Here is a 25,658-nt window from a genome sequence, read left to right as displayed (position 1 = left end):
TCAAATGCTTGAGGGCCTAGCTTTAAGGTGAGGGGGGAAAGATATAAAAAGCAACCCAAGGGGCAACTTCTTCATGCAGAGGGTGATGCATATATGGAATGAGCAGCCAGAGAAAGTAATTGAGGCAGGTACAATAAGGGCATTTAAGAGAACTTTGTATAAGTATATGGATAAGAAAGGCTGAGAGAGAAACATGCCAAATGCAAGCAAATGGAACGAGCTTAGGTGGGCACCTAAGTCAGCATGGACAAGTTGGGCTGAAGGGCCTGTTTCCATGCAGTATTATTCTACGATACAAATCTAGCTGAGATCGTGACTCAGGGAGTCTTCAATGGGAACAGCTTAAGTCAGTCAACAAAAGAACATGCATTTACTTTAAATGTGAGAAACTACTACAACCTTTGCATAGAAGGATCTGGTTCACATAGACACAAAACAAACAAGCAAGTACATCAAACAATTAAGACAAATGGCACATTGCCCCTTATTGCAAGCAAAATTAGTACAAAAGCAAGTTTTGTTTAGATTGTACAGGGTCTGGAGAGACCGTGTTTGGACTATTATGACCAGTTTTGATACTTGAGGAAGAATACACTTGCCTTGGAGTCAATGCAGCTTTACAAGATTAATTCTTGTAAAGATCTTGACTAAATCTTGGGGTAAGAGGCTGTTTGAGGTAATCTCAGCTGAAAGATCAACAGTGCAGATGTTGAGAGACTGTTTCTTCTCGGCAGGGTGTCCAAAATATGGGAGCATAATCTCCAAAGAGGTCAACCATTTAAGAATGATATGATAAGTTTCTTTACACAGAATCTTTGGAATTCTCTATTTCAGGAAGACTGTCAAAGCCTATTGGTTGAAGAGATTCAAGGCTGAGACTGATATTTCTGAACACTTCAGGAGATTTAGTAATTGAGCAGGAAAGTAGACTTGAGGCACAGGATCAGCCATGACCTTGACGAACAGTACAGTAGGCTCAGTGAACCACATTGCCTATGACTGCTACTAATGTTCTTCAGTTCATACAAGTGCTTTACATGATATCTCAAAGTGTTTCTTGGCCAACTAAGGACATTTAAAGGTGAAGACTCCTCCCCAAAGAATTTTTTGCTCTATTAATGAGGCTGCCAAGGTCAGTATCAACAGAAGGAGCTTTTTAATATACAAGAGCACACTCTCATTGTTGTCACATTTTGGGGGAATCCTCTCAAACACGTAGCTAACATGATTCACTAAAAAGATTAAAAAGCAAGTCACCAATCTGAAGGAAGTTGAAGAGAAATTTAGGGATTCAAATTGTGGAGCAAAATTGGACATACAATTATGTAAACAAGCCTAAGGGACAGTAAGTTAATTAAAAGTCAAATGAAGGGTAGATGAATATCACAAGGATGGGATAATCTGAGGTGTGTTATCCTCGCAGGTTTGTCATTTCCAAAAGCTCAATGCCCACTATTAACTTTAAAATAGACATGACCTTTGGCCAGACAATGTGTCAGGCAACTTAAATAAGAAGGTGTCAAGAAAGAATGGGTTTTATAATCCCTCCAGTCTGGACTACCATTCAACGAGGTCATAGCTGATCTACTTCAAGATCACTTTCCAAACCATACCCAAACGTCAAAACTGGTCTTGAAGATGCTTCCAAAGCCATTTTGTGTGGATAATTCTAAAGATTCACAACCATCTGAGTAAAGACATATTTATTCAATCCTAGAAGGATTACTAAATATCCTGCACAGTGCCAACCCAGAGAAAATAGCCCCTCAGAATCAACCCTGACCTCTTTACAAATTCCATCTGTTGCAATGAGATAGCCTCTTGAATCTCTACAGAACATATTCAATCTCCATTCATGGGCAAGCACCCTATTCTATCAAATAATCTAGTGAACTTTCGCTGTACCACCATATATCTTTACTTAAAAACAGTGAGCAAAACAGCACATTCCAGGTATAGTCCAAAAGACAAACAATTGTAGCTTGAACATCTTGCTCTTAAACTCCATTATGTTGCAATCAAGGCCATGTAATTGCTTGCTATACCTGTACATTAAATTCTTTGTTTTGGGTGCAAGGACACCAAATTCTCTCTGAATACCAACATTTAATAGATTTGTACTATTTTGAAAAAAGATACATAATTTTATACAAGACTCCCTTCACATCATAAAATGCCTATGGTTTATCAAGATAATGTGAATTCAGTGCAATTCCAACCCTGCAGCTTTATGACAAGATGACAACCTTCATCATCCTGGCCCCTCTACCTCAATTAAACCATAACAAGATTTCCAAAAAGACTATTCAGAAATGTTCCTTCAGGCAACATCTCAGCCACAGAATAATTATAAAGGTGATAAAATGTGATCCAATTCAACAAAATATAAAGGGTTAGAAAAGAATAAGTTAGGAAAGGCTTGCCGGCAACTGAAAAGCTTCTGAAAATGAATAGGACAGCCATCCTTTATCAAATTGCTTGAGTGTACTTTCCATTGGTATTTTTGTTAACACCGTTTACTCTATTTCAGTTTGAATACAGAACGCATTTAAAAATAAACAAAGCAATCCTCAGTTGACAAAAACTCAATTAAGTTAGCTTATACTATCTCATTCTGATTGAATCCTTTATAGCACAAACGGCACTGGTTCAAACCCCTGTGCAAAATACTTTATTGTGGAGAAAACAGCTGTTCTGCTTACATACCAAGCAGCAAATTCACAGTAAAGTAATGAAACATTGCAGAAAGGTCTAACAACACTGTACACCAACACAGCATAAAAACCCTTAAACCTTTGGCAGGGGTCAAGATCCAGGATAAATTGCTTGCCTTTTTCATGAAATTTAGCACACAACTTGTCAATTAAAGTATGAATGGACATGCATTCCCTCCATAACACGTTTGGAGCTGCAGAGTTCTTTATTTTCCTTTTTTTTCCCAGCTTGATTTTGGCACAGCATCTGCAGTGCATCACGCTTAGCATCAATAAATAAGGATCAATTGCCCCAACTCAACCACAGTTATCAATTTCAGAGGCCAAGGATCTATGTATGGAAAGAAATGAAATCAAAATATAAGTTACCCCAAGAAGCTAACTTAAAATGGAATATACAATAACACCAGAGGAACCTTGCAAGACTGCACTGACCAACATTGAACAGTTTCCAACTTGTGCATAGATTTGGAGGCAAGGTGCAGGAATGTAGTGAGAAAGCTTGAGCAAAATGGGCAATGATGGCCCCCTGCTTGACACCAGTCTGCAATGAGATGAAGTCTGTTGTGGACACAATGGTCAAGATAGTCATCTATCTGGGCAGCCAAATTTGTAAAGGATGTGGCACAGTTCCTCTCAATTAACAAAGTCAAAAGTTTTGAGAGATCAAAGGCTACATGTAGCAGCCCTGCATTTTTAATGGAGTTATCACACTGTCATGGTCATGTGCATTGTGCCTCTAAATATACAGAGTTCACACTGTTAAACAAGGAGCGGTGTATGGCCACTTTTGAGGAGGTGGTTTAGGATGACCCTTGCAATGGCTTTCCCTGAAGGGAGACCTCTCTGTAATAACTACAATTTGATTTGTCTCCTTTCATGAAGATGGTCATGATAACTACATCCTTGAGATCCTCCTCTTTCCAGATGTAGGAGATGAGGTTGTGAATGTGTCTGAAGGTTTAGAACTTCCACAAGGATACCATCTGCTCCTGCTTTTCATTTGGCATATGGCCTTTTTGACTTCTTATTGGTCAAGAATGGTACCAAGGCTGGACCCAACAGTTTGCTCTGTGATGGAGTCAAAGGCATTCACAACAAAGACAGAGTTATGATTGAAAAGTTCTTTGAAAAACCCCTTCCAGCCGGTGCTAGCTGCCTCTCTGTACTTGAAAAGGTCGTCTCTACTCTAAAAAGGGCAAGACGTTGGCCTTGACATTGCTAAGAATCAACTTATCAGCAAATTGTTGGACCTTCAGCACTCTTTCCACCAACCATCTGTTGTTTAGGTTATGGGTTTTCCATTGAGTCTGGGTCTTCAGATACATACAGAGTGGTTTCTTTCCTAATTTTCTCATCACCATAATTGGCTTCTAATCCAGGAATGTCCTGAGTTAGTGATTAATTAGTTCCAGATTATACTGGTCATTCCCATAAAATTATTACTGGTGGTTTCTGGTTCAGAAGCCATTCATCTCTTCATGGATGTTAATTATGGTGATTTCAGGACAGCCTATATGCTGTGGATACACTGCAGCTCCTGTTGGCTGGGTGTCAACAGGTTGCCTGCAAGGTACATCTGAGAAGAGCTCTTCACAGGATCCTTGAGATTTCAAATATCAATCTTATGTGGCAACACTTCTGTTGCTGCTGCCAAGCTGATGGATATAATGGGGCAAGTTACAAGGTAGTTAGTCCAACAGCCATTAATACCCATCATGGCACAAGTGATGTAGACACCCTTATGATCTTTCAGAACAATACAGCACAGGAACAGGCCCTTCAGCCCATGATGTCTGTGCCAACCATAATGCCAATTTAAACTGAATATTTGCCTGCAGGTGGTCTATATCCCTCAATTCCCTGCCTGTTCACGTGCCCACCTAAATGCTTTTTAAATGATACTATCGAATCTGCTGCTACCACTTCCCCTGGCAGTGCATTCCAGGCACCCACCATTCTCTGTAAAAGAAGTTGCCATGGAAATTACTTTTAAACTTACCCCTCTCACCTAAAACCACCCTGGGAAAAAGACTGACCATCTGCCCTGCATTTGCTTCTCATAATTTTATCTACTCTGACGCTCCAGAGAAAAGAATCCAAGTTTGTCCAACCTCTCCTTATAGCTAATGCACTCTATCCAGGCAACATCCTGGTAAGCTTCTTCTGCACCCACTCGAAAGCCTCCACGTCCTTCCTGTAATATGGCAACCAGAACCGCACACAATACTCCAACATGGCCTGACCAAAGTTTTATACAGCTACAACATGACTTCCCGGCTATTATACTCAACACGCCGACCGATGCTATATGCTTTCATTACAACCCTATCTACTTTTGTTGCCACTTTCAAGGAGCTATGGATTTGCACCCCAAGATCCCTCTGTACATCAATAATCCCAACAGAAGGCCTGGACTGTACTTTGAACAGCTAAATTCACAAGGAAATTGAATAAGTGGGGAAACATTTATGGAGCTATGGGAAAGGAAATCAGAGTGGTGAATTGGATAGCTGGTTCAAAGAAAGGGCATGGGCAACCACGAGTCATTTTGTGGGATTATGATTTTGTCTTGGACGACTGTCGAGATAATAGCATTAATAATACGTTTCAACGATCCTTAACAAGCAAAAGAAACAGCAGAGAACAGTAAGCATGATGAGACGCAGCAGTGCATCCTGAAGATGGAATATACTATAGCCTGTATAATAGTGTTGCAGGACATGATTATCCACAGATTGAGCAAAGTGGTTTGTCCTGTATCCTAGAGAATATTGCACCCCCCCCCCCCCCCCCGTGCAAGGGAGCACAGGACTGGGGTCCACGAGTACAAGGTCGGTCAGGAATCAGCACTCAGTAAGCCAGACGCCAAACCATCGGGATTTCCAACTAGTCAGGCAATGAACTATCCCAGTTTAACAGTGCTACTTTTCTCCCTCGGGTTCCCTATCTTTGAACATACCAATTTTTCAGCGATAGGAGGAAGTTTTCTTACTGTCATTGCAAGTTTTACTATTTCTGAAACAATCCTACATCTTTGTTCTGTGCCTCTCTTGACATTTTCTCAAGATGCAAACAAGGTGCTGTTGCTGCCTAAAAGGAGCAACTGAATTGCCACATTCCACAATATCAGTGTGCCTGTGGCTCCTTCTATCTTCTATACTTCCATCATTCATCCCCTCAGTTCTGTCCACAGACTTCTATGTTTGGCTATCACTGCTCCACTCTACATCTGCTCCCACCCAGAACATACAATGGCATGCAAAAGTTTGGGCACCCCTGTTCAAAATTTCTGTTACTGTGAATAGCTAAGCGAGTAAAAGATGACCTGATTTCTAAAAGGCATAAAGTTAAAGATGACACATTTCTTTACTATTTTTAGTAAGATTACTTTTTTATTTCCATCTTTTCCAGTTTCAAAATAACAAAAAAGGAAGAGGGCCCGAAGCAAAAGTTTAGGCACCCTGCATGGTCAGTACTTAGTAACACTCCCTTTGGCAAGTATCATAGCTTGTAAACGCTTTCTGTATCCAGCTAAGTCTTTCAATTCTTGTTTGGGGGATTTTCGCCCATTCTTCCTTGCAAAAGCCTTCTTGTTCTGTGAGATTCTTGGGCCATCTTGCATGCACTGCTCTTTTGAGGTCTATCCATAGATTTTTCATGGTGTTTAGGTCAGGTGACTGTGAGGGCCATGGCAAAACCTTCAGCTTGTGCCTCTTGAGGTAGTCCATTGTGGATTTTGAGGTGTGTTTAGGATCGTTATCCTGTTGTGGAAGCCATCCTCTTTTCATCTTTGGCTTTTTTACAGACGGTGTGATGTTTGCTTCCAGAATTTGCTGGTATTTAATGGAATTCATTCTTCCCTCTACCAGTAAAATGTTCCCCATGCCACTGGCTGCAACACAAGCCCAAAGCATGATCGATCCACCCCTGTGCTTAACGGAGAGGTGTTCTTTTCACGAAATTTTGCACCTTTTTTTCCTCCAAACTTTCCTGCGTCCTCACCACAAAATTCAGCGTCAGAAATCTGCAAAGGAACATCTAAACAAGACTGATGCACTTTGGAAACGAGTCCTGTGGACTGATGAAGTTAAAATGGAACTTTTTGGCCGCAACGAGCAAAGGTATGTTTGGAGAAAAAAGGGTGCAGAATTTCATGAAAAGAACATGAAACTCTTTAATTTCTTTTAAACTCTTTATCCCTTCACACCTCATTTATAATCCTTGCTTTCACATCAAGTTTCTCTTATCTTTTCTGCTTTCTTAAATCAAGGATTGAGAAAATTCATTTCCTGAGTGATTTCAACCACAATCTCAATTTTTATTCTCCCTCCTAAATTCAATGCCCTCCTTTAATCCCTCCAGTTAGTTAAATTGTCTTGCCCACTTTCATGGCCACCTTCCAGAATCTGCCATCTCACCTCACAGACATCTCTCATGAAACACACCATGATCAGTTCCTATTCCCCTTCCTCCATTCAACTTTTCATCTCTATGCTGGAAGTAAAAATCTCCACTCAATTGAAACCATTCTAAGGCAGATGAATGGTTTAACCGTTCATTGCCAAAACTGTTTGGGGACATAAAGCATTACCAAGTCTTGCTCTTCATTTCTTAACCTGCTACCCATTCATCATTATCCTGGTTACCCTGGCCTTACCAATGTTTCATTGAATACTGCTTCCACGCCCCTTCCATCCTCCTCAACAATGTATAAGCAGCTTATTCATTTTTTTCGTAACAAGGACCATCTGTTCTTGATGGTCCCTCAACATCCATCCACCTCCCCCATACCATCAGTTCACACTTCTGCTAATGTTCCCTGCTCTCGTCGTTCTCATTTTTCTCTCTTCTTGTTTGTTCTGTCAGAGCTTACTCGGTCCATGAGACCCAGCTACTGAACCCCTGCAAACACGGCTCCACAACTACAGTGCTGAAGAAGACCTTATCAAAGTCAAGGACATCCTGTATTACTGGACTATATTGAACTGTCCCTTATTACCTTTTCCAAGCCATTTAGTGTATAAAATGCATTTTAATTATAAGGGCACTTTTTTAAACTTCATTTGTCAATAATACATATTGTGAAAAGCACAAAGTTGCAGTGTGACTCCCAGGGAAACACCACTCTCCCCATTCTGCCAATTAGGCAGCATTCCCATGATTCCTACTTTAGGCAAGTATTTTACTCACGATGTATTCAATACCCTCGATAGAAATGACTACATATTCTTTAGAAAACAAAAGAAGGTGTAGATTCCAATATATCAGTGCTGATGTCTTTGAACTTGGGTTCATATTTCTAGATTATAGACACTTCTACCTGTTCACTAATTCAAAGCTGCTTCTGCCACCTTGTGGCAACTGAATGACAATGGAAAGTAGCGATTAATTTAAATATTCCACATAAAACATATACACAATTGTTTTAAATTTAATAATCTTATTCAGTAACCCTGACAGCAATTCAGCTGATGAGATACTTTCATTTCAAGAGGTTGAAAGTCACAGGCAAAGCACTATTACCTGCACAAAAAGCAGCATGTTCTTGTGTTATGAAGGGAAAAGGGTTACAAATGTTAAATTCTAGTATTTATTGGAAAGAACAAGGAAACATACTTAAGATGCACTGCCGCATTGCATAGCATCCCCCACAACAGGAAACCAATCTACTCCCTGTCAACTCTATTTTCAAAATACCCATGTTAGGTTACCTTTCAACTTTCCCACTTCAAGCAACCCATCCTCATAATTCAATAACTATCATTCTGGTTAATCTTTATTTCTCCTCTTCCATGACTCGAATCTCTTCCAGAGGTTCAGTGCCAAAAACTGGACACAATACTCCAGATAGGTCAACAATAAGCTTCATATAATTGCATCACTTTCTCTCCTTTGTATTCCAGTCATGAAATGAAGACATTAGTTTCTTTGCTTAGTTGTTTGGGCCATTGCATATTTTAATTTGTACTTGCAGATTTCTTTTTCCTAGTCCAATACCATGCATTTCAGATCAAAGGAAGACTCCCCAATCTGAAATTTTCTTAATTTTGCTTCGTCACCTCTTTTGTATACCTATTTGTAACTTCCTCCCATGCCCACATTAAGGTGGCTCCAAATTCCACAAAAAGATACCCAACAAATAAATCACTTTTACAGCAAGTGCTGATGAAATTAAAGAGTTTGCTTAAAAATAACCTCAAGTTTGAGCATCACCAAGACGACTAATCAAATTTGCTTTGCCTATTGGAAAACAAAAGTTTATGTAGTACATCTTAATCATTTTTTAACAGCAAAGCTGTCCACATCATTGCCATAGACTACTTCTTCATGATAGAGGCAGCTAATGGACACTGTCCACCTGAGCTCGATCCACATCCCACCCGCACTCCATGAGCCATCACAAATAGTATGAGAGATGGATAAATATTTTTGTATGCATCTTCCATCCAGCACCAGCCCACAACACCCTCCAAGTATTGTTCAATGTTTTCTTGTTTACATCGATAATAATGAGTTCAAGAAACAATAAAGTGCCCTTTTTTAAATGCGCCCAGAGTGACTTCTGTTTCGGCTTCTTTTAAAATCTAGCAAATAACACTTTTTGTTGCTAAAGCCTTCGGGGGTATGACTGAACCAGTGTCGTCTGGAGGGGTGTTGGATAATTTTATTCACACAGTTGGAAAGCAGCAGATTGGCAAAACACCTCAATTCAGCTCTCACAATTTAGCCCAGCAACTCCAGGCCATTTTTTGTGATGAAATCATCATTGCCTGCTGTTCAAACAAAAATATTCACTGTCATCAGCTGCTTCAAAAGATAAAATTGTCCCCTCACCAAGAAAAACATCTGATGACACTGCATATTTTTGTTTAAACAGTAGGCGTTGATGAGTTTGTCACGGCAAATGGCTTTGAGGAGTTACTGCAACACTGACACAGACACAGCAGCAAGCAATGCATCAGTCATCATCAATGTGGATGCAATTTCTCTAGAGTCAGAGTCCATCTACTCACTGAAAAGTGCATCACAAGCAAGAATAAATATTTTATGGGAACACCAACACAGAAAACACAAATCTCAATTGATCTACATGTTTAAACCAACAGTGGAAAAAGGAACACCAGCACTCTTTGCACTGATCCAAGAACAGAAAATGATGCACAAAAGAATCCAATTTACTTCTTTTCACCCTTTACATCCTACTCAAATTAATACCAATCTAATCAGCCTAGTTTGCCATCATGGATTACCTCACTCACTAAAATGAATCCTCCATGATGTGTGATAGGCTACCAGCAGAACGTCTGACACCCTATCATTTTTCATATCACTTAATGGAAACATTGCTTACAAGAAGTTGAGTGTTTCACTTTTGAAGATGGCAATAAAAAGTTTGCAAGCTATGCAAGATGGCACCTCAGTGTACTAGTGCTACAACTAGTAACAATCCCAGCTATGCTCAATAAGTTTATAACCTGGATCCCATCAAATATAAATATATGCCCGTAATCCTATTATGAAGACATAGCAAAATTATCTTTAACTTCATCGGATGGGAAAGAAGAGGGATGGAATTCAAAGTGAATTAAAGCAATTAATATTGAACAGCTGAGTATTTAGAGCAATTTCAGTTAGCAAAAAGAAACATAGGAGCAGTTGTCAGTGAGTAATAGGTTTTCCTATCTGTTCATCAGAGGTTATAAAATAATTTAAATGCTTACTGTGGAAGTGCATTTCATTTCAATACTTAACCAAAACATCTTTCACCAAATGGCTTGAAACAATGCATTTGTTGCAGCTAGAACGATATTGCAGCATGAATAAATCTATTACTTCATTTTTCATGACAAGGATACCTCAAACTGTAGCCCAGGTAACATACAAATTCTGGCAAAGTACCCCAGTACCTGAGGCAGTTCAGTTCAATTTAAATTTACTTTTTAACTCCTGACTGAATAAGTTGTTTTGTTTCTCTGACCCAATGAGAAAGTGAGAACAATAAATTAAGCTCTGAATGCAACCTGGACTGCAGTTCCATGCTATACTCCCAAATGGCTCACCAGAAAGGGAAAAAACTGCCAGTGCAGATCAGTGTGCAGTTATGGCTATAGGAAAGTCTCAAAGAACTACATTTCCTCACCCTCATGTAAATTCATTGCCCACAGAACAAGACCATGTAAACAGGACTATAATACCAGCACTAAGGTATTGCACTCCACTGCCTAAATCTCTCAATGTGAATGAAAACCTATGGTGCTACATTTCAAAGAATTTTGTCTTGCATTTCAGCAAGTCATGATTCAGTACCCTACAGTATACCACCAGGCCATGATGCTGTTCCAATAGTTTCAATCAGGATATGCATAAATTTCTGTATGTTTCACATTTTTAGAAACAATAAGACATTACATCTTTTAATTAGGCAGTACATTAATTTGGAGCAATTGTGCATGCTTATCCAAGAATCCTTATTCCATTCTGGCATGAAAAAAATAGCCACATATGGTGAACATAAAAGACAATGACCCTCAATGCTTGTGAAAACATTCAGCCAAAATCATATTCAAGGGATGTATGGCGAAGGGGAAGCAAAATAAATTATACAGAATTTCCTTGTACTGCACCCCAACCTCTACTACTCATACACGAGACTGGTAAATTAATCTGCAGGGTAATAGAGGTGAAGGATGAAGAATAAGGCAGGAGTTGTTAGTGTAATCCATTGTTTCACTTGTGTGGTTAGATTGAATGTACAAGTGCCAGCAGAAAAAAAATGAACTTCGACAGTAACTTATGAATTAGGACAAGTCTTTTTCAGACTTACCTTTTTGCCAATCAACTTCTTCCGTAGAAATTCTCGGGCCTCGAACATGTAAGGAATATCATAGAGAGGTCGCAGTTTCTTTCGGTCCTAGGGATGAAATAAAAGCAAAAATCTTTAACATAGTGTAAAAGACAAAACAGTCTGAAGAGCATGTGAACAACTTGCTTATTAAAAGAAGCAAACAACCAAACGGTCAGATAAAATTCATCTGCTATAATTTTGAATGAATTTTTACCCTTGGGATCTCACTACTTAAAAATATGGCCTCTTTTATGCTTTAAAGTCATTATTGTTTAATATAAATGCAGCAAGCATTACTTCTTTGGTTTACTTTATAACTACAAAGTTTTATTATTAATTATAAACATCTTTACAAGCTCAACAATCTTCAAAGAGTTCTTTGCTTGTCTTGCTCTGTTCTCAATATACAAACAAAATTCACTTATGTATATTTCATGTTGATCGAAATGTGCTGGAAGCAGTTCAGAGACTATTTACTGGACTAATACTGGACTAGTCGGCAATTTTTTCAGCAGGTAAGGTTGGACAGGTCAAGCATACACCTGCTGAAGTTGGGAAGAATGAGAGGGGACCTGATTGAATAATAAGATCTCGAGAGGTCTGGGTGGAGTGGAGGTGGAGAGAATACTTAATCTAGAATTACAACTCAATGTTAACCAAAAAAAAGGGTCGCCCATTTAAGACAGATACAAGATGATTTTTGTTTCTCTTAGTGCATCATTAATCTGTGGATCACATCTTCAGAGAGTGGTGGAACTAGAGTCTTTGAATATTTTTAAGGCAGAGATAGAGTAAATCTAAGTTTACTACAGATAGAAGGGAATGCAGAGTTGAGATTACCATCAGATCAGCCTTTAATTTATTAAATGTCGGGACAGGCTTTAGCAGCTGAATGACCTACATCTGTTCCCAATTCATTATGTCCCTATGTTTAATAGGGAAGCAAAAGAAATCAAGAATATTGAACAGAATGAAAGATCAATATGAAGGAAATAGCAAATGAGTTAATAAAAACAAAGTATTTTTTTCTTTCCTACAAAAATTGAATGGCCATATAAAGATTTATAGTCATCATGTATTTCAGAGTTGGAAAAGCTAGAAATAATACAATGGTATTTGCAAGTGTTCTAAGAAAATACAAGTTGGACTGTGGGAGTAGCAAAGTGGAAGAGCCAGTCCTGGAAATAAGGATGAAAAGCACTGTTATAAAGTTGATCACATCAGAACCACCACTGGGCTCAAATGGTAGACATGCCAGTATAACGTAGTTGGTTTGGAAAAGAATAGCTGAAACATGACTAATAATTTTACAGATTTTTTTTTAAAAAAGAGAAATTTAGATGTATTACTGGAGCAAAATATTACTCCCGTCTTGAAGACTATTTGCCCTTTCAGGGTGGATGGGGGTATTAGGAAGGCAAAGAAAGAAAGTAGACATTTATAGAGCACCTTTTACATCTTCATGAAAAACTAAAATGCTTCATTATTTTGAAATGGAATACCAGCTATAACGTACACAAATATATCATTCAATTGCAGCCAAAATCCTACAATCATCAATGAGATAGAATGCCAAGAATTACAACCATAAAACTGACCATTTGGCCCAATCAGTCTGCATCAACAGGTAAGCAAATATTTATCCAAGAATCAATTTCAGTAATAGTGGTTGAGAGATAACTATTGGTTAAGGCATCACAGGCACTCGTTTTCAGTATTATGTTTATGAGAACCACCAAAAGCAGACAGCTTAACAACTCAGCAAGAAGATATCACTTAATACTAGGTACAACTCCATCAATAACACCAGATGAAGCCATGACCTTCTGACCAGAGGCAAAAGTGCAAACAATCGTAAACCCATCTCTTCCCTACATTCTCCACCCTCACCTCCTACAAGTGTGAAATATTCAGATGTTTTTGTCACTAAGATAGAGATATTCTGATCAAGTGCATCAATCTGCTCCTTCCATCGTTAAGGTTAATTCATTGAACCAAAGTTTCCTCTGATGACTTCTCTAGGTTCATGAGACTCACTGTATGCTCATCAATCCATTCCCACCAAAACACTTACCAACTAAATTCCCTTCCTGGTTCTCACATTAGCAAATATTAACAACTCACTTGCATCTGCTTTCCCCAAAAAATCCTCAAAAAAAATTACTTCAACCTGCATATATGCAAATTCTAAGTTTGCATCCCTCTGATTTCAGTCCAAATTACATCCAATACAATTGTGACAAAGGCAAATTATCCCTTTTCATTTCTCTCGATTTGTGCACAACTTTCAGCATTGCTGACCACATTATACTTTGACGCTTCTGTAACAATATACAACCAAGTGGAACCATATTTACCCAATTCCACTTTTTCTAATCAAGTAGTAGCCAGAGAATCATGTAGTGGCCTCTCTCCCCACAGGCACTATGTCTCTGGTGTCAAAAGAACTATCCTTACCTCTCCCATTTCTCATTTTCATCTTGCTTCTCACCAAAATCAGATTTCTACCACGTCAGTTTCCACATGAATACTGGCGATACTTTGGTCCAAGTGAATACCACCTCCTGACATTTCCACGGTCTCTAAATTGCAGGAGTACTCTGTCAGCAGATATTATCTCCAACTACAGGCAGCTCAAAAGACACTGTAGATGAGAAATATAAGCCACCTTATTTAACCTTCTGGGGCTGCATATTACTCACTCTAGCAGTACAATCAAGCCAGAGGATCAACGCCAGTGCACTGATTGCAAAATAGCATGCTGAAAGCAGCAGCAAATGTACCCAAAAATGAATTGCACACCTTGTCAAGCTGCAATACAGGACCATGCATGTGCAGAACAGTAAAAACAGCACGCAAAAGGATCAGCAATCCCAAACACCCACCAACAGATCAATATTCTGCAGCACTGCCAGTTCCCACTGTCAGTCCCACTGAAGGGTAGCAGATAATTAAACAGCTCACGGAAGGAGGCACCAAGAACACATCCAATCTCAACGATGGCAGGACCTAGCCTGTATGTGCCAAAAACAAATGTGAAGGATTTGTACCTATGATCCACCAAGAGTATAGAAGAGATGATCCATTACAGTTTCCTACCAAAAACAAAAAAGGCTGGAAACACTCAGTAGACCTGAGAGCATGTGTGAAAAGAAAAACAGAGTTAACGTTTTAGGGTCCTGGATCCGAAATGTTAACTTTGTTTCCCCTTCCACAGATGCTACTAGACCTGCCGGGTGTTTCTAGCAGTGTGAAAGTGTCTTCATTAGAAGAAATGTACAGGTTCAGGAAGGTGATTCACCCCCACTTTCTCAAGAGCAAAAAGGGCGATAAGTATTCAAATCCTGAAAAATACAGACTAAAGACATTATCTTCCATCCCCTCCATAACTGATCTCTTTAACCACTGACTAAATTCCACCTGATCAACTGCCTGATGCTAAACCATTTCTTACAACAAGATGAGCTGCAGAATGCACATAAATCATCACTAGAACGGCCCATTTTCATCGATATAACATGACCTGATTGCCCATTTCAGGTCAATTGCAGTCACTATCTCACCTTTGCCATCTTTAGAGTTGACCAGTCCAAGACCTCCCTGACTAGCCTCCTTCCCATTCTGCCCTCTAAGCTTAGCCATCCAAAATGCTACCCATGTCTCAACTCACACCAAGGCCCATTCACCCAGCACGTGCTTGTTGACCCATGCCTTGATATTAAGATTCTGATGTGGTTTCAAATAACGACAAGATCTTATGGAACAAAGAAGAGTGCAGCAAACAAACAGGCCTTTGGCCCATGGTGACTGTGCCAACCATCATGCCCATCGACCAATCCAATATCCTCTTCATACCTCTCAATTTTATATACTTCTATCAGATCTCCCTTCAGCCTCCGATCCTCCACAGAAAACAATCCAAGATTGTACAATCTCTCTTTATAGCTAATGCTCTCTAATCGCAAAATTCAATTGCTCCACCATTGGCAGCTATGCCTCCAGCTCCCGAAGGTCCAAACCCTGAAAAATGCCTCCTATAATCCCCTCTGCCTCTTTATACTGCTTTTAAGAAGATCCTTTAAAGCAATCTCTTCAATCATCTCTTGGCAATTTGCTCCACTGTCTCTTTATGAACAATATCTTTATAAAAGTTCTTTTAAAAAGTAATAATTATTGCTGACCATCAAGCTCTGGTACTGAAGAAATGGTCTTCATAAAGTCTGAGTGGAGCATTATATTTGCAAAATTGAGAGTTTTAATCCTTTTTTTGTATGACTTACTGGTTAAGACAACATGGACTGAAGATTGAAGATTATGAACAGCAGAACTAAAGTGAAACTTTCCCTTTTCCTCACGGAGATCATTAGAACATGAAATGTTTCACCGCTCATGGTTACTGAAGCATAGAATAGGATGGTTAAGAATTATATAAGTGTTTAAAAACAAATAATATACCAAAAGAGATGAGAGAAATGTGAGAGATGTCCCCAGATGAAGTAGCAGCAGTAACAGGGGCATGATGGATGGAATGGATAACTCTTATGATTCAAGTTTAAGAGCCCCATCCAAGGTGATTTTAATATTCGCCATACTACATTAAAATAATTATCATACAGTAAAATAATGATGATTCACCAACTTTTTTCTGTATATAATTATAATGCAGAGCCAGAATTCAGAAAGGGATTAAAAGCAACCAAAATTTTCATAGAGCCTATAAGGGTTCAGCATAGAACTCAACACTGAAAAGACTAAAAAGATTTTCAAACCCAGTATAATTGAATGAATATAGATTTAGAATGCAAAAACTGGAAATCTTCAATAAAAGTGGAAAATTCACAGCAAGCTGGTCATTGCCTGATGGAGAAAAAGGAGATCCTCCAAAAAACATTCACCTTTAGTCAATGAATTGTTTCAAAATGTCTTTCTCTTTCAGGCGGATGCTATCCTAATTTATTTTTGTTTCTAAAATAAATTCCGATTTTAGAATCCAGCATCATGCCACCATTTCTCCCTTCAAACATAGCATCATGCTTCAAAATCATTTCTAATTTTAAACAAGTGACAAACCTATTTAGTGTGAAAATACAAAAAGGAGCATTAATTTGGCATCAGTTTGCATCACAATTTCACTAACAATCTGGAACGGAGTTCTAAGCAGGAAAGTTATCTTGTTACCCAACAAGGCTGTTATTTTCTAGGTGGGTGGGCTAAACAAATTGCAGCTGGACTAGGTTTCCACCCTGTGATGCAACTTTACAGTCACAATGGCAGGAAAAATTGTTTGAAAAATAAAACCAACCATCCAACTGTTTTCCTAAAAAAAAATCCTATGTTTTGGTATCAAAATGCAGCGCCTTGCAGTGGATTTAAATTAGTAATGTACAATGCTTTTTGCAGGAAGGGAAATTTACAATCTAAACCAGTTCCAAGGGAAACTCAGGAAAAATATGTTTTAATTCAGCCAAATATAACCAGATACAGGCACTTATAGAACTGTTACCATTTATTAAACAGTCAGGATTTACTAACAGTTTGTTAAATTTAAAGTATTCACAGCTTCCCATTTTAACTTGTATCTTAAATAGTATTAAACAGCAGAAATTTACTGGTAGATTCTTTCCCGACATTAATGTGATGCCTTGCACTGCTTCACAGAGATCAATTTGGAAATGTCAGACTTTAGTTACAACATTGCCAGATGCATTACTACTTAAAGATTATTATCTGTGCTCCAATTATGCATTTGGATTCATTGAGATTCAGCAGACAGAAGACATGATTGCAAATGAATATAGAGCCAAAAGGCAAGTAAACTTCATGGTTAATTGTAGCAGTTACTGGAAACTGCTCCGGTGAGGACAACTACAGAAATCGAGCAGATTTCCTTCCCAATGCTTACTGCAAAGTGTGTCAGTGCACTGCAGGTCAATAAGTTGAAAATATCATTCCTCTTCCTCTGGCTCACCTGAAAACAGGTCAACAAATAAACTTAATTTTCCTTAATGTCAAATGAATGTATTAGAATCAGTCCCCTTAAATTAATCCACAAGTCACAACTGTGTCATGAAAACACTTACTGGTAGGTAGGAAAATGGGAGCTCTCTCTGTGCTGCAATCTTATATGAAACAGTTTCATTTGTCTCACAAGGTCATACAAGAAGTTGAGCCATTCAGACTGTAAAGATGGGCAGCAAGAAAAGAAAGATCATACAGCCAGTTAGTACCATGTAGGTGGTTCCTACAGACTTCTTTCACCACAGGTACACCTGAAACCTGTGGTGCGCTGACAGGATCTAAGACTCTAACCATGCTGAGCCACCACACTTTTGCATACTAATTCCTTCACTAGGATCAAAATCAATTTCTTCTAAGTGCAACTGTAACTGACCACACAATTTTATGAAGACAACATAGTAAGACAATCACACTTGACAAAACCAAAATCTGTTAAATGGATTCTGATGGTGGATAATTAAGGACATCACAATCCTGTCTCGCATCTCCAGCCACACAGGTTTGATTCTGCTGTTGGTTGCTGTATGGAATTCCCTCCCAAATGCCAGAGATGTGCTAGGTTAACTGGTGACAATAAATTGCCTCAAGTAGAACTGGCTGATCAAAGAATTAAGGTGTTACTGATAAGCATTTGAGAGAATAGGTTGCAAAAAATTGGGGGTGGGGTGGGGGGGGATGTAATTGATGCATTGCTCTGAAAGCCAGCAGAGACTTGGATGGGGAATATGGCCTCCTTCTACATTGTTAAGAAATATGGAGTAATAAAGTAAAAATGAATGCCCTGCTTCTCACAATCATCCATATTTTGCTTGAAATATGTGATCATTTGCCTGATGTTGAAGGTTCGCCATCTGTCAACATGTCCACCAATTAATTCCATTCCTAACACAGAGCCTCAACTTTATCTCAGAGATGGATAAGCAAGTCCACAATCAAGCATCAAACTCAAAATTACTGCGAGTTATATTGGGGTAATTAATGGCTTCACCTGCTGGGACAAAGATATTCAGCCACATTTTCAATTAATCTAAGGTGTCATTTCCGGGATCTAATACAGGGTACTGAACATTCATATTATTAAAACTGTCCCCTCCCCCATGTTCAGAGCTTCAGCATACAGTCATCAAGCAGACTTTTACAAAATCTCCAATCGTGAAAGGCCAACCCATCTTGGCAATTAATGATGCAATTCTGTAGCTTACCCATAACAATTCCTAATTCTTTCTGCTGAATGCTTTCCTAGGCAGAAAACTGTCAATGATCTTTTTCTGTCACTTTTTTTTTGTCTTCTTGTCCCACGAATACATTACAATTGGAATACTTAATACAGGGGGTCCCCAAGTTACAGAAGACCTGACTTATGGAAATCCAACTTCACACAAATTCTCCCATAATCATTTTAAAAAATGTTTCAATTTAGTGATAACAATACATTTCATGGTATTCATTAACAACTGGATACAACATATGTTCCATTAGTTTAATTATGGGTAGTGTTAGGCAAGGTATTCAATGAAATAAAATTATAGGAAATGTATGCAGAGCAATACCATATGGGTACTATGGAAAACAGACGTTTTTGACTTCCAGAAAAATCAGTCTACCGACAGTTCTCAAGAACAGAATCCTTAAGTAACCCAGGGACTGCCTGTGTTGTAATGGTTCTTCAGGTTTCATTAGTTAAGCAAACTTAAACCTCCATCTTCAGCAAGACTGTGCATTTCCATCCAAGCCATGAAAAGGTCGATGCTCACCATCAATTTTGCACTCTTTCCTGCTTTCTCTCCTATGCTCCTTTTACCTTCTCGGACCTCGCTTGTTCCTGAACTTATTTTCCCCTCTGCTGCCTCCGTCCTACTGCTCCATTTGCTATGAATCCACAATTCCCTTACCGTTCTACTCACACTTCCATGAAGCTTCTCTTGCACACCACCTGTGCCTCTTTCCACCTTGCTAACAACCTCAATACTTTCCATGCTCTTTTTAAAAATACATTTGGGCCACTCTCTGCTTGGTGAGGACAACAGTTTTCATTTGAATGGTGCAACCAAAAATTAATAGTTACTCAGACTTTGTAAAGCCCCCCAAGGCGAATTAAGTGCTATGCACCACACTTTAACAGGACTGGACCTGTCTCCTGATCAGACCAAATAAAAAATCCATTTTTCAACCAATCAAGATTGGTAAGTTAACACTTATTGAGTATTAAGGTCTTATTCAGCTCAGACAAGCACTATTCATTCTCTCCATTACCAGCACATTTTAGCTGCTATGTGTACCATCTACAAAACATATACTGCAGTTATTTGACGAGACTACTCTGACAGAACATCCCAAAACTACAACTTCTACCACAGAGGAGCATCAGGGCAGCACATGCATGGGAACAAAACCAATTGTGGGTTCCTCATGTCACATACCAACCTGACTTGGAAATATATCACTGCTGATTCATGAATACCTTCACGAGAAGAACTGCAGTAGTTCAAGATGGCTGCTCACCACAACCTTCTCAAGGTTAATTAAGAATGGGCAATAAATAGCTTTATCAATGGCACAAAAGCATCCTGAAAATTGAGTTTAAAAAAAAAATTGGATCAAGTGATTATGCTTCCCTTTTCAATTAAATGTATAGGAAGACCACTTGAGTACAACCCAACCCTATCCTCACTTGATATCTATACAAGTATAAAGGAGGGTAAAATAGCCTGATTAACTCTTGCCAACCTTTCACCCTCTCATCTAGTCTAACAGTAGACTGGAGTGTTTTTACCATTTACTGTCCTGTCTCTCAGCACCATCCTGAAGACCAACCCCAGATGGTTTAGTTATTCTCTGGATAATTTCATCTAAATAAAGCATACTCTGCACAATACAAAACTATGACAAAGATGGAGCCCAGGACAAAACAATCTGGGCAAGGATCAGCTCTTTGTCTTCAAGTCTTAGGTACAGAAGTCCTCATTTTGCTCCACTGAAGTCAACACAGAAGTAATGGATTATCTCATGGGAGAAATTCCAGTCTTGGGCAGTTCTTTCCCCTCTCCTAGTGCAAATAAATAAATCACAATATCCATATGAAAGAAAAGTGGATGTATGAATTAGGACAAGTAGGGTCCTTTGCCTCTCTGATCTCCTCCAAAATCAATACGTTCATGGTAACTCTGATTGTAATTGCAACTCTACATTGCTATATACCCTAGATAATCTTTCATCTTCTTGCTTTACAAGTATCTATATATTTCTGCCTTAAAAGTTTTTGCCCGTCTTAAATGGCTGACTTTTTTATTTTTGAAAAGCAACCTCTAGTTCTATATTCTCCCACAAGAGGAAAGTTTCTCTCCATATCCACCCTGTCAAGACCCCTCAGGATCTTGTACATTTTAATCAAGTCCCCTCTCATTCTTCTAAACTCAGATATATTCAAATCCAGTTTGCCCTGTTACGGACTCAGTGAAAGTCCCTTTAAGATAGAGAGTGTGTGTGTATGTGTGTGTGGGGCGTGCTTATGTCAATAGAAGATAAAGGACGTAATGACGTTGTTGAAGAAGTCAGAAGAAGAAGAAGAGAGAGAGAGAAGGGAGAGAGACACCAGCCTGCTTGTTTTCTCTATCGATGGATGAGAAACAATAACTGTGTTTGCCACTGAAATCCATGTATGGAAGTTGGAAGTAATCCGGTGGAGTTCACTTTGTTGCTGACCTGTAGAAGGAAACAGGTATTTGTGTGTGGACGACCACGGTTCGGATGCTTTTCGGGGTGAGGAAGTCACTACCGAGTAAACACTGAAGTGTCGTTTGGGTTCCATCGTGGAACATTTGGATTTCGTATGTACTCTCTCTATGTTTTTCTACATCTACATCTTATCTTCAGACAACGGTGGTTGTTGAAGAAGCCCTTGCTCATGTTTCACCTTATGGCTTGCGGAACTGAACTTTAAGAACCATTCAGGAACTGGGAGTTTTGGACTTTGTCACACACACACACACGACGAGTTTAGTTTTGGGGTTAACGTTCGAGGTTTAACATTTTTGAATTCTAACATACTAACATTTTAACTTTTATTTTACGTATTATCATAAGTAGTGATTAATAAAATAGTTTTTAACACTGAATCATGCTCAGTGTGTTTCTTTTGTTGCTGGTTTGTGACAAAATTGGGGGCTCGTCCGGGATAGTTCCCAAGGTTAACGAGTGTCGTCTGGGATTGTACCCCAGATTGACGAGATTTGTTCGAGATTCAATCCAAAGATAATGTGATTGCTGATTGTCTTTCCCGATGTTAAATGGGAAACATGTATCTGTACTAATCTGATAGTCTGTAGTTGTGTAGAATGATAATTATTAACATTACTAACTGTATGCGCGGTTAAAATTTTCTTGGGAAAATTTTTTTTTAGGTGGGAGGTGTTACGGACTCAGTGAAAGTCCCTTTAAGATAGAGAGTGTGTGTGTATGTGTGTGTGGGGCGTGCTTACGTCAATAGAAGATAAAGGACGTAATGACGTTGTTGAAGAAGTCAGAAGAAGAAGAAGAGAGAGAGAGAGAAGGGAGAGAGACACCAGCCTGCTTGTTTTCTCTATCGATGGATGAGAAACAATAACTGTGTTTGCCACTGAAATCCATGTATGGAAGTTGGAAGTAATCCGGTGGAGTTCACTTTGTTGCTGACCTGTAGAAGGAAACAGGTATTTGTGTGTGGACGACCACGGTTCGGATGCTTTTCGGGGTGAGGAAGTCACTACCGAGTAAACACTGAAGTGTCGTTTGGGTTCCATCGTGGAACATTTGGATTTCGTATGTACTCTCTCTATGTTTTTCTACATCTACATCTTATCTTCAGACAACGGTGGTTGTTGAAGAAGCCCTTGCTCATGTTTCACCTTATGGCTTGCGGAACTGAACTTTAAGAACCATTCAGGAACTGGGAGTTTTGGACTTTGTCACACACACACACACGACGAGTTTAGTTTTGGGGTTAACGTTCGAGGTTTAACATTTTTGAATTCTAACATACTAACATTTTAACTTTTATTTTACGTATTATCATAAGTAGTGATTAATAAAATAGTTTTTAACACTGAATCATGCTCAGTGTGTTTCTTTTGTTGCTGGTTTGTGACAGCCCAACCATTCCTCAAAAGACAACGAGTCCATTCCAGTTCAGTGTCTAGTGAAACTTTGTTTCTAATGCATTTATATTCTTTCTTAAATAAGTTGACCAATAGTATATACTACAGAGGTGGTCTCACCACATCCCTATATAACTGAACCCCTCCCTACTTCTCCCTACAAAGAAACTGCAGAGAGTTGTGGATACAGCTCAGCACATCACAGAAACCAGCCTCCCCCTCCATGGACTCTGTCTACACTTCTCACTGCCTTGGTACAGCAGCCAGCATAATCAAAAATCCCACCCACTCCAGACATTCTCTCTTCTCCCCCTCCCATCAGGCAGAAGATACAAAAGCCTGAAAACATGTACCACCAAGCTCGAGGATAGCTTCTATCCCACTGGTATAAGACTATTGAATGGTTCCATAGTATGATAAGATGGACTCTGACCTCACGATCTACCTTGTTGTGACCTTGCACCTTATTGCACTGCACTTTCTCTGTAGCTGTGACACTTTACTTGTACTGTTATTGTCTTTACCTGTACTACATCAATGCACACCGTACTAACCCAACGTAACTGCACTAATGAATTGATCTGTACGATCAGTATGCAAGACAAGTTTTTCACTGCACCTCGGCACAAATGACAATAATAAACCAATACCAATACTGTCTACCTGCACTGCACTTTCTCTGTAATTGTAACACTTTATTCTGCACTCTGTTATTGTTTTACCATGTACTACCTCAATGCACTGTTGTAATGAATAGATCTGTATGGATGGTATGGAAGACAACTTTTTCCACTGTACCTCGATACATGTGACAATAATAATTTAACAACTTACCATTGAAATAAATGACAACATTCTTGCTGTAAATGCATATTAGCATTTTGTGAATCGTGCACTAGGACACCCAAGTCCCTCTGCATTTCAGTTAGATGATATTTTCCCATATTATGTTCCATTTGCCATACCCTTGTCTACACATCCCTTCGTCGCCTCCTTATATCCTCTTCGCAACTTACTTTCTTATCTTTGATTCATCAGCAAATTTTGCAGCCAAGTCCACAATTTCTTCACGATCATGAGACATCATGAACAAGACCAGAAAAATTAAACCTGCTGCTAGGAAAAATTCTTCCAGAAGTGTGTAGGAGTGTAACTGAAACCTAAACCAAGGTTCCTGTACAAGTGTTTTGAAAATACAGTAGCTTTTTTAATAATTAGCATCCAAGTAAAAGTTGTGTTTCAGCTCAGTTGAAAGGAAGTGGCTATAGAACAAGATGGTATTCATGTTAAAAGAGCAAGATCTGACATGCTTTGATGGATCAAACTGTTTACTTTGGTTTCAGGTTTTTCACTAACGTCTTGCGCACTCCATTCTGGTCTTCACTAACAAGAGAGAATTCTGATCGCCTAGCCCTGATATTCAACATCATTGTCATCACTGAGTCTTGCACCATCAACATTCTGGGGATCACCACTGGATAAAAACCCAAAAGGATCAGTGATTTTAAAAACTGTGGCTACAAGAGGAGGTAAAAGGTTCAGTACTGTCCAAGAAGAATCTCTTCTCAACTACCCAAAGCCTTTCCACCAACTTTAAGGGAATCAGGGGAAGCAATGAAATACTTTCCATTTCCCAGAATGAGTGCAGATTCCAGGTCAAACACTGGCATGAAGTCCCTGGAAGTCATTTGCAACTTTTAGAAGAGCCCATTTCTAATTTCTCTCGACAGGTTCAGGGTTAAAATCCATAAAACTGGTGAGGTGGGTAGAGTGTGAAGCGGGGGCATGCTATCCCAAACCCAGCACTATAATATGTGAAGCAAATAAACAATTAAGAGGTATGATAAAAAGAAATGATGGCAAGGGTAGCCCCTAAGCAATCAAGAAGAGGATAACTCATCATAGCAGTTGCTTGCACAATATGAAAAATCTTGGGCAGGTGAGCAAAAACAAATATTTTTCAGCTAAGTGCGCCAATATTCAACAAAACACAGGGGAAAAAAAAGCTGATTCAATTCATCCAACTTGAATGCCAATTCCAGAGATCACAATCCTGCTTGAAGTTCATTAAAAAGCAAAGTGGCCAATTACAGAAATCAAAGACAGAACCATTACTGCCTAATCGCTTCATTCTAATCATTCAACTTCATAATCTTGTAAGAATTTGAACATTTACAATTTGTAAAAGAAACAAAGTATAAACAACACATTCTTATGATGTATTCTGTGACATTTAAACCATTATAACTAACACTCTAAAGTTGGAGATGCATTCATCCAGCCAAGTGGAGAGTATCCAATCACATTCCTGACTTATGCCTTGCAATGATGGAAAAGAGACCCAGCTTCTGAACTGCTCTTGAAGCCAATCTGGCTGCTCCAGTTGAGTTTCTGGTTAATGGTGATTTGCAGGATGTTGATCTGGCAATGGTAATGTAACTGACTATCAATTATTAGAGATGTCAATTGCCTGACACTTGTGTGATGTTAATGTTGCTTGCAAATTATCAGCCCATATCTAAACATCTTGTATATCTTGCTGCATGCAGGCCAGGGCTGTTTCATCTGCTGTGAAATTGTGAATGGAGTTGAACATTGTGCAATCACCACCAAACATCCCCATATCTGACCTTCTCATGGAAGTCCTTGGTGAAGCAACTCAAGATGGTTGGACCTAGGACACTGCCCTGAGGAATTCCTGCAGTGATGTTCTGGGGCAAGCCTGATTGACCTCAAGCTACCACTGCCATCTTCCTTTCTAGCCACCAAGTGTTTTCCCCTTGATGCCCATTGACTTCAATTTTACCAAGGCCCTTTGATACCACACATGTTCTTAAATGCTGCATTGATGTTCAAGGCCGTCACTCTCACCTCACACCTGAAATTCAGCTCTTTGGTCCACATGGACTAAAGCAGTGATGAGGTCTGGAGCAGAGTAATCCTGGC

At 39.1% G+C, this 25,658-nt stretch overlaps 1 protein-coding gene across 1 annotated transcript in view; it reads right to left on the bottom strand.

Moving 5' to 3' along the window:
• Nucleotides 1-25,658, bottom strand: part of snd1 (staphylococcal nuclease and tudor domain containing 1) — a 746,083-nt gene that overhangs the window by 616,173 nt on the left and 104,252 nt on the right. The window contains exon 11 of the mRNA XM_052034288.1: nucleotides 11,542-11,628. Coding sequence (XP_051890248.1) covers nucleotides 11,542-11,628 — 87 coding nt within the window. The remainder of the gene's footprint in view (nucleotides 1-11,541; nucleotides 11,629-25,658) is intronic.

This window comes from Pristis pectinata, chromosome 19 (genome assembly GCF_009764475.1).
Source record: "Pristis pectinata isolate sPriPec2 chromosome 19, sPriPec2.1.pri, whole genome shotgun sequence".
Classification (NCBI taxonomy): Eukaryota; Metazoa; Chordata; class Chondrichthyes; order Rhinopristiformes; family Pristidae; genus Pristis; species Pristis pectinata.
The sequence above is the reverse complement of the archived record's forward strand: the minus strand, read 5'-3'. Positions and strand labels throughout refer to the sequence as shown.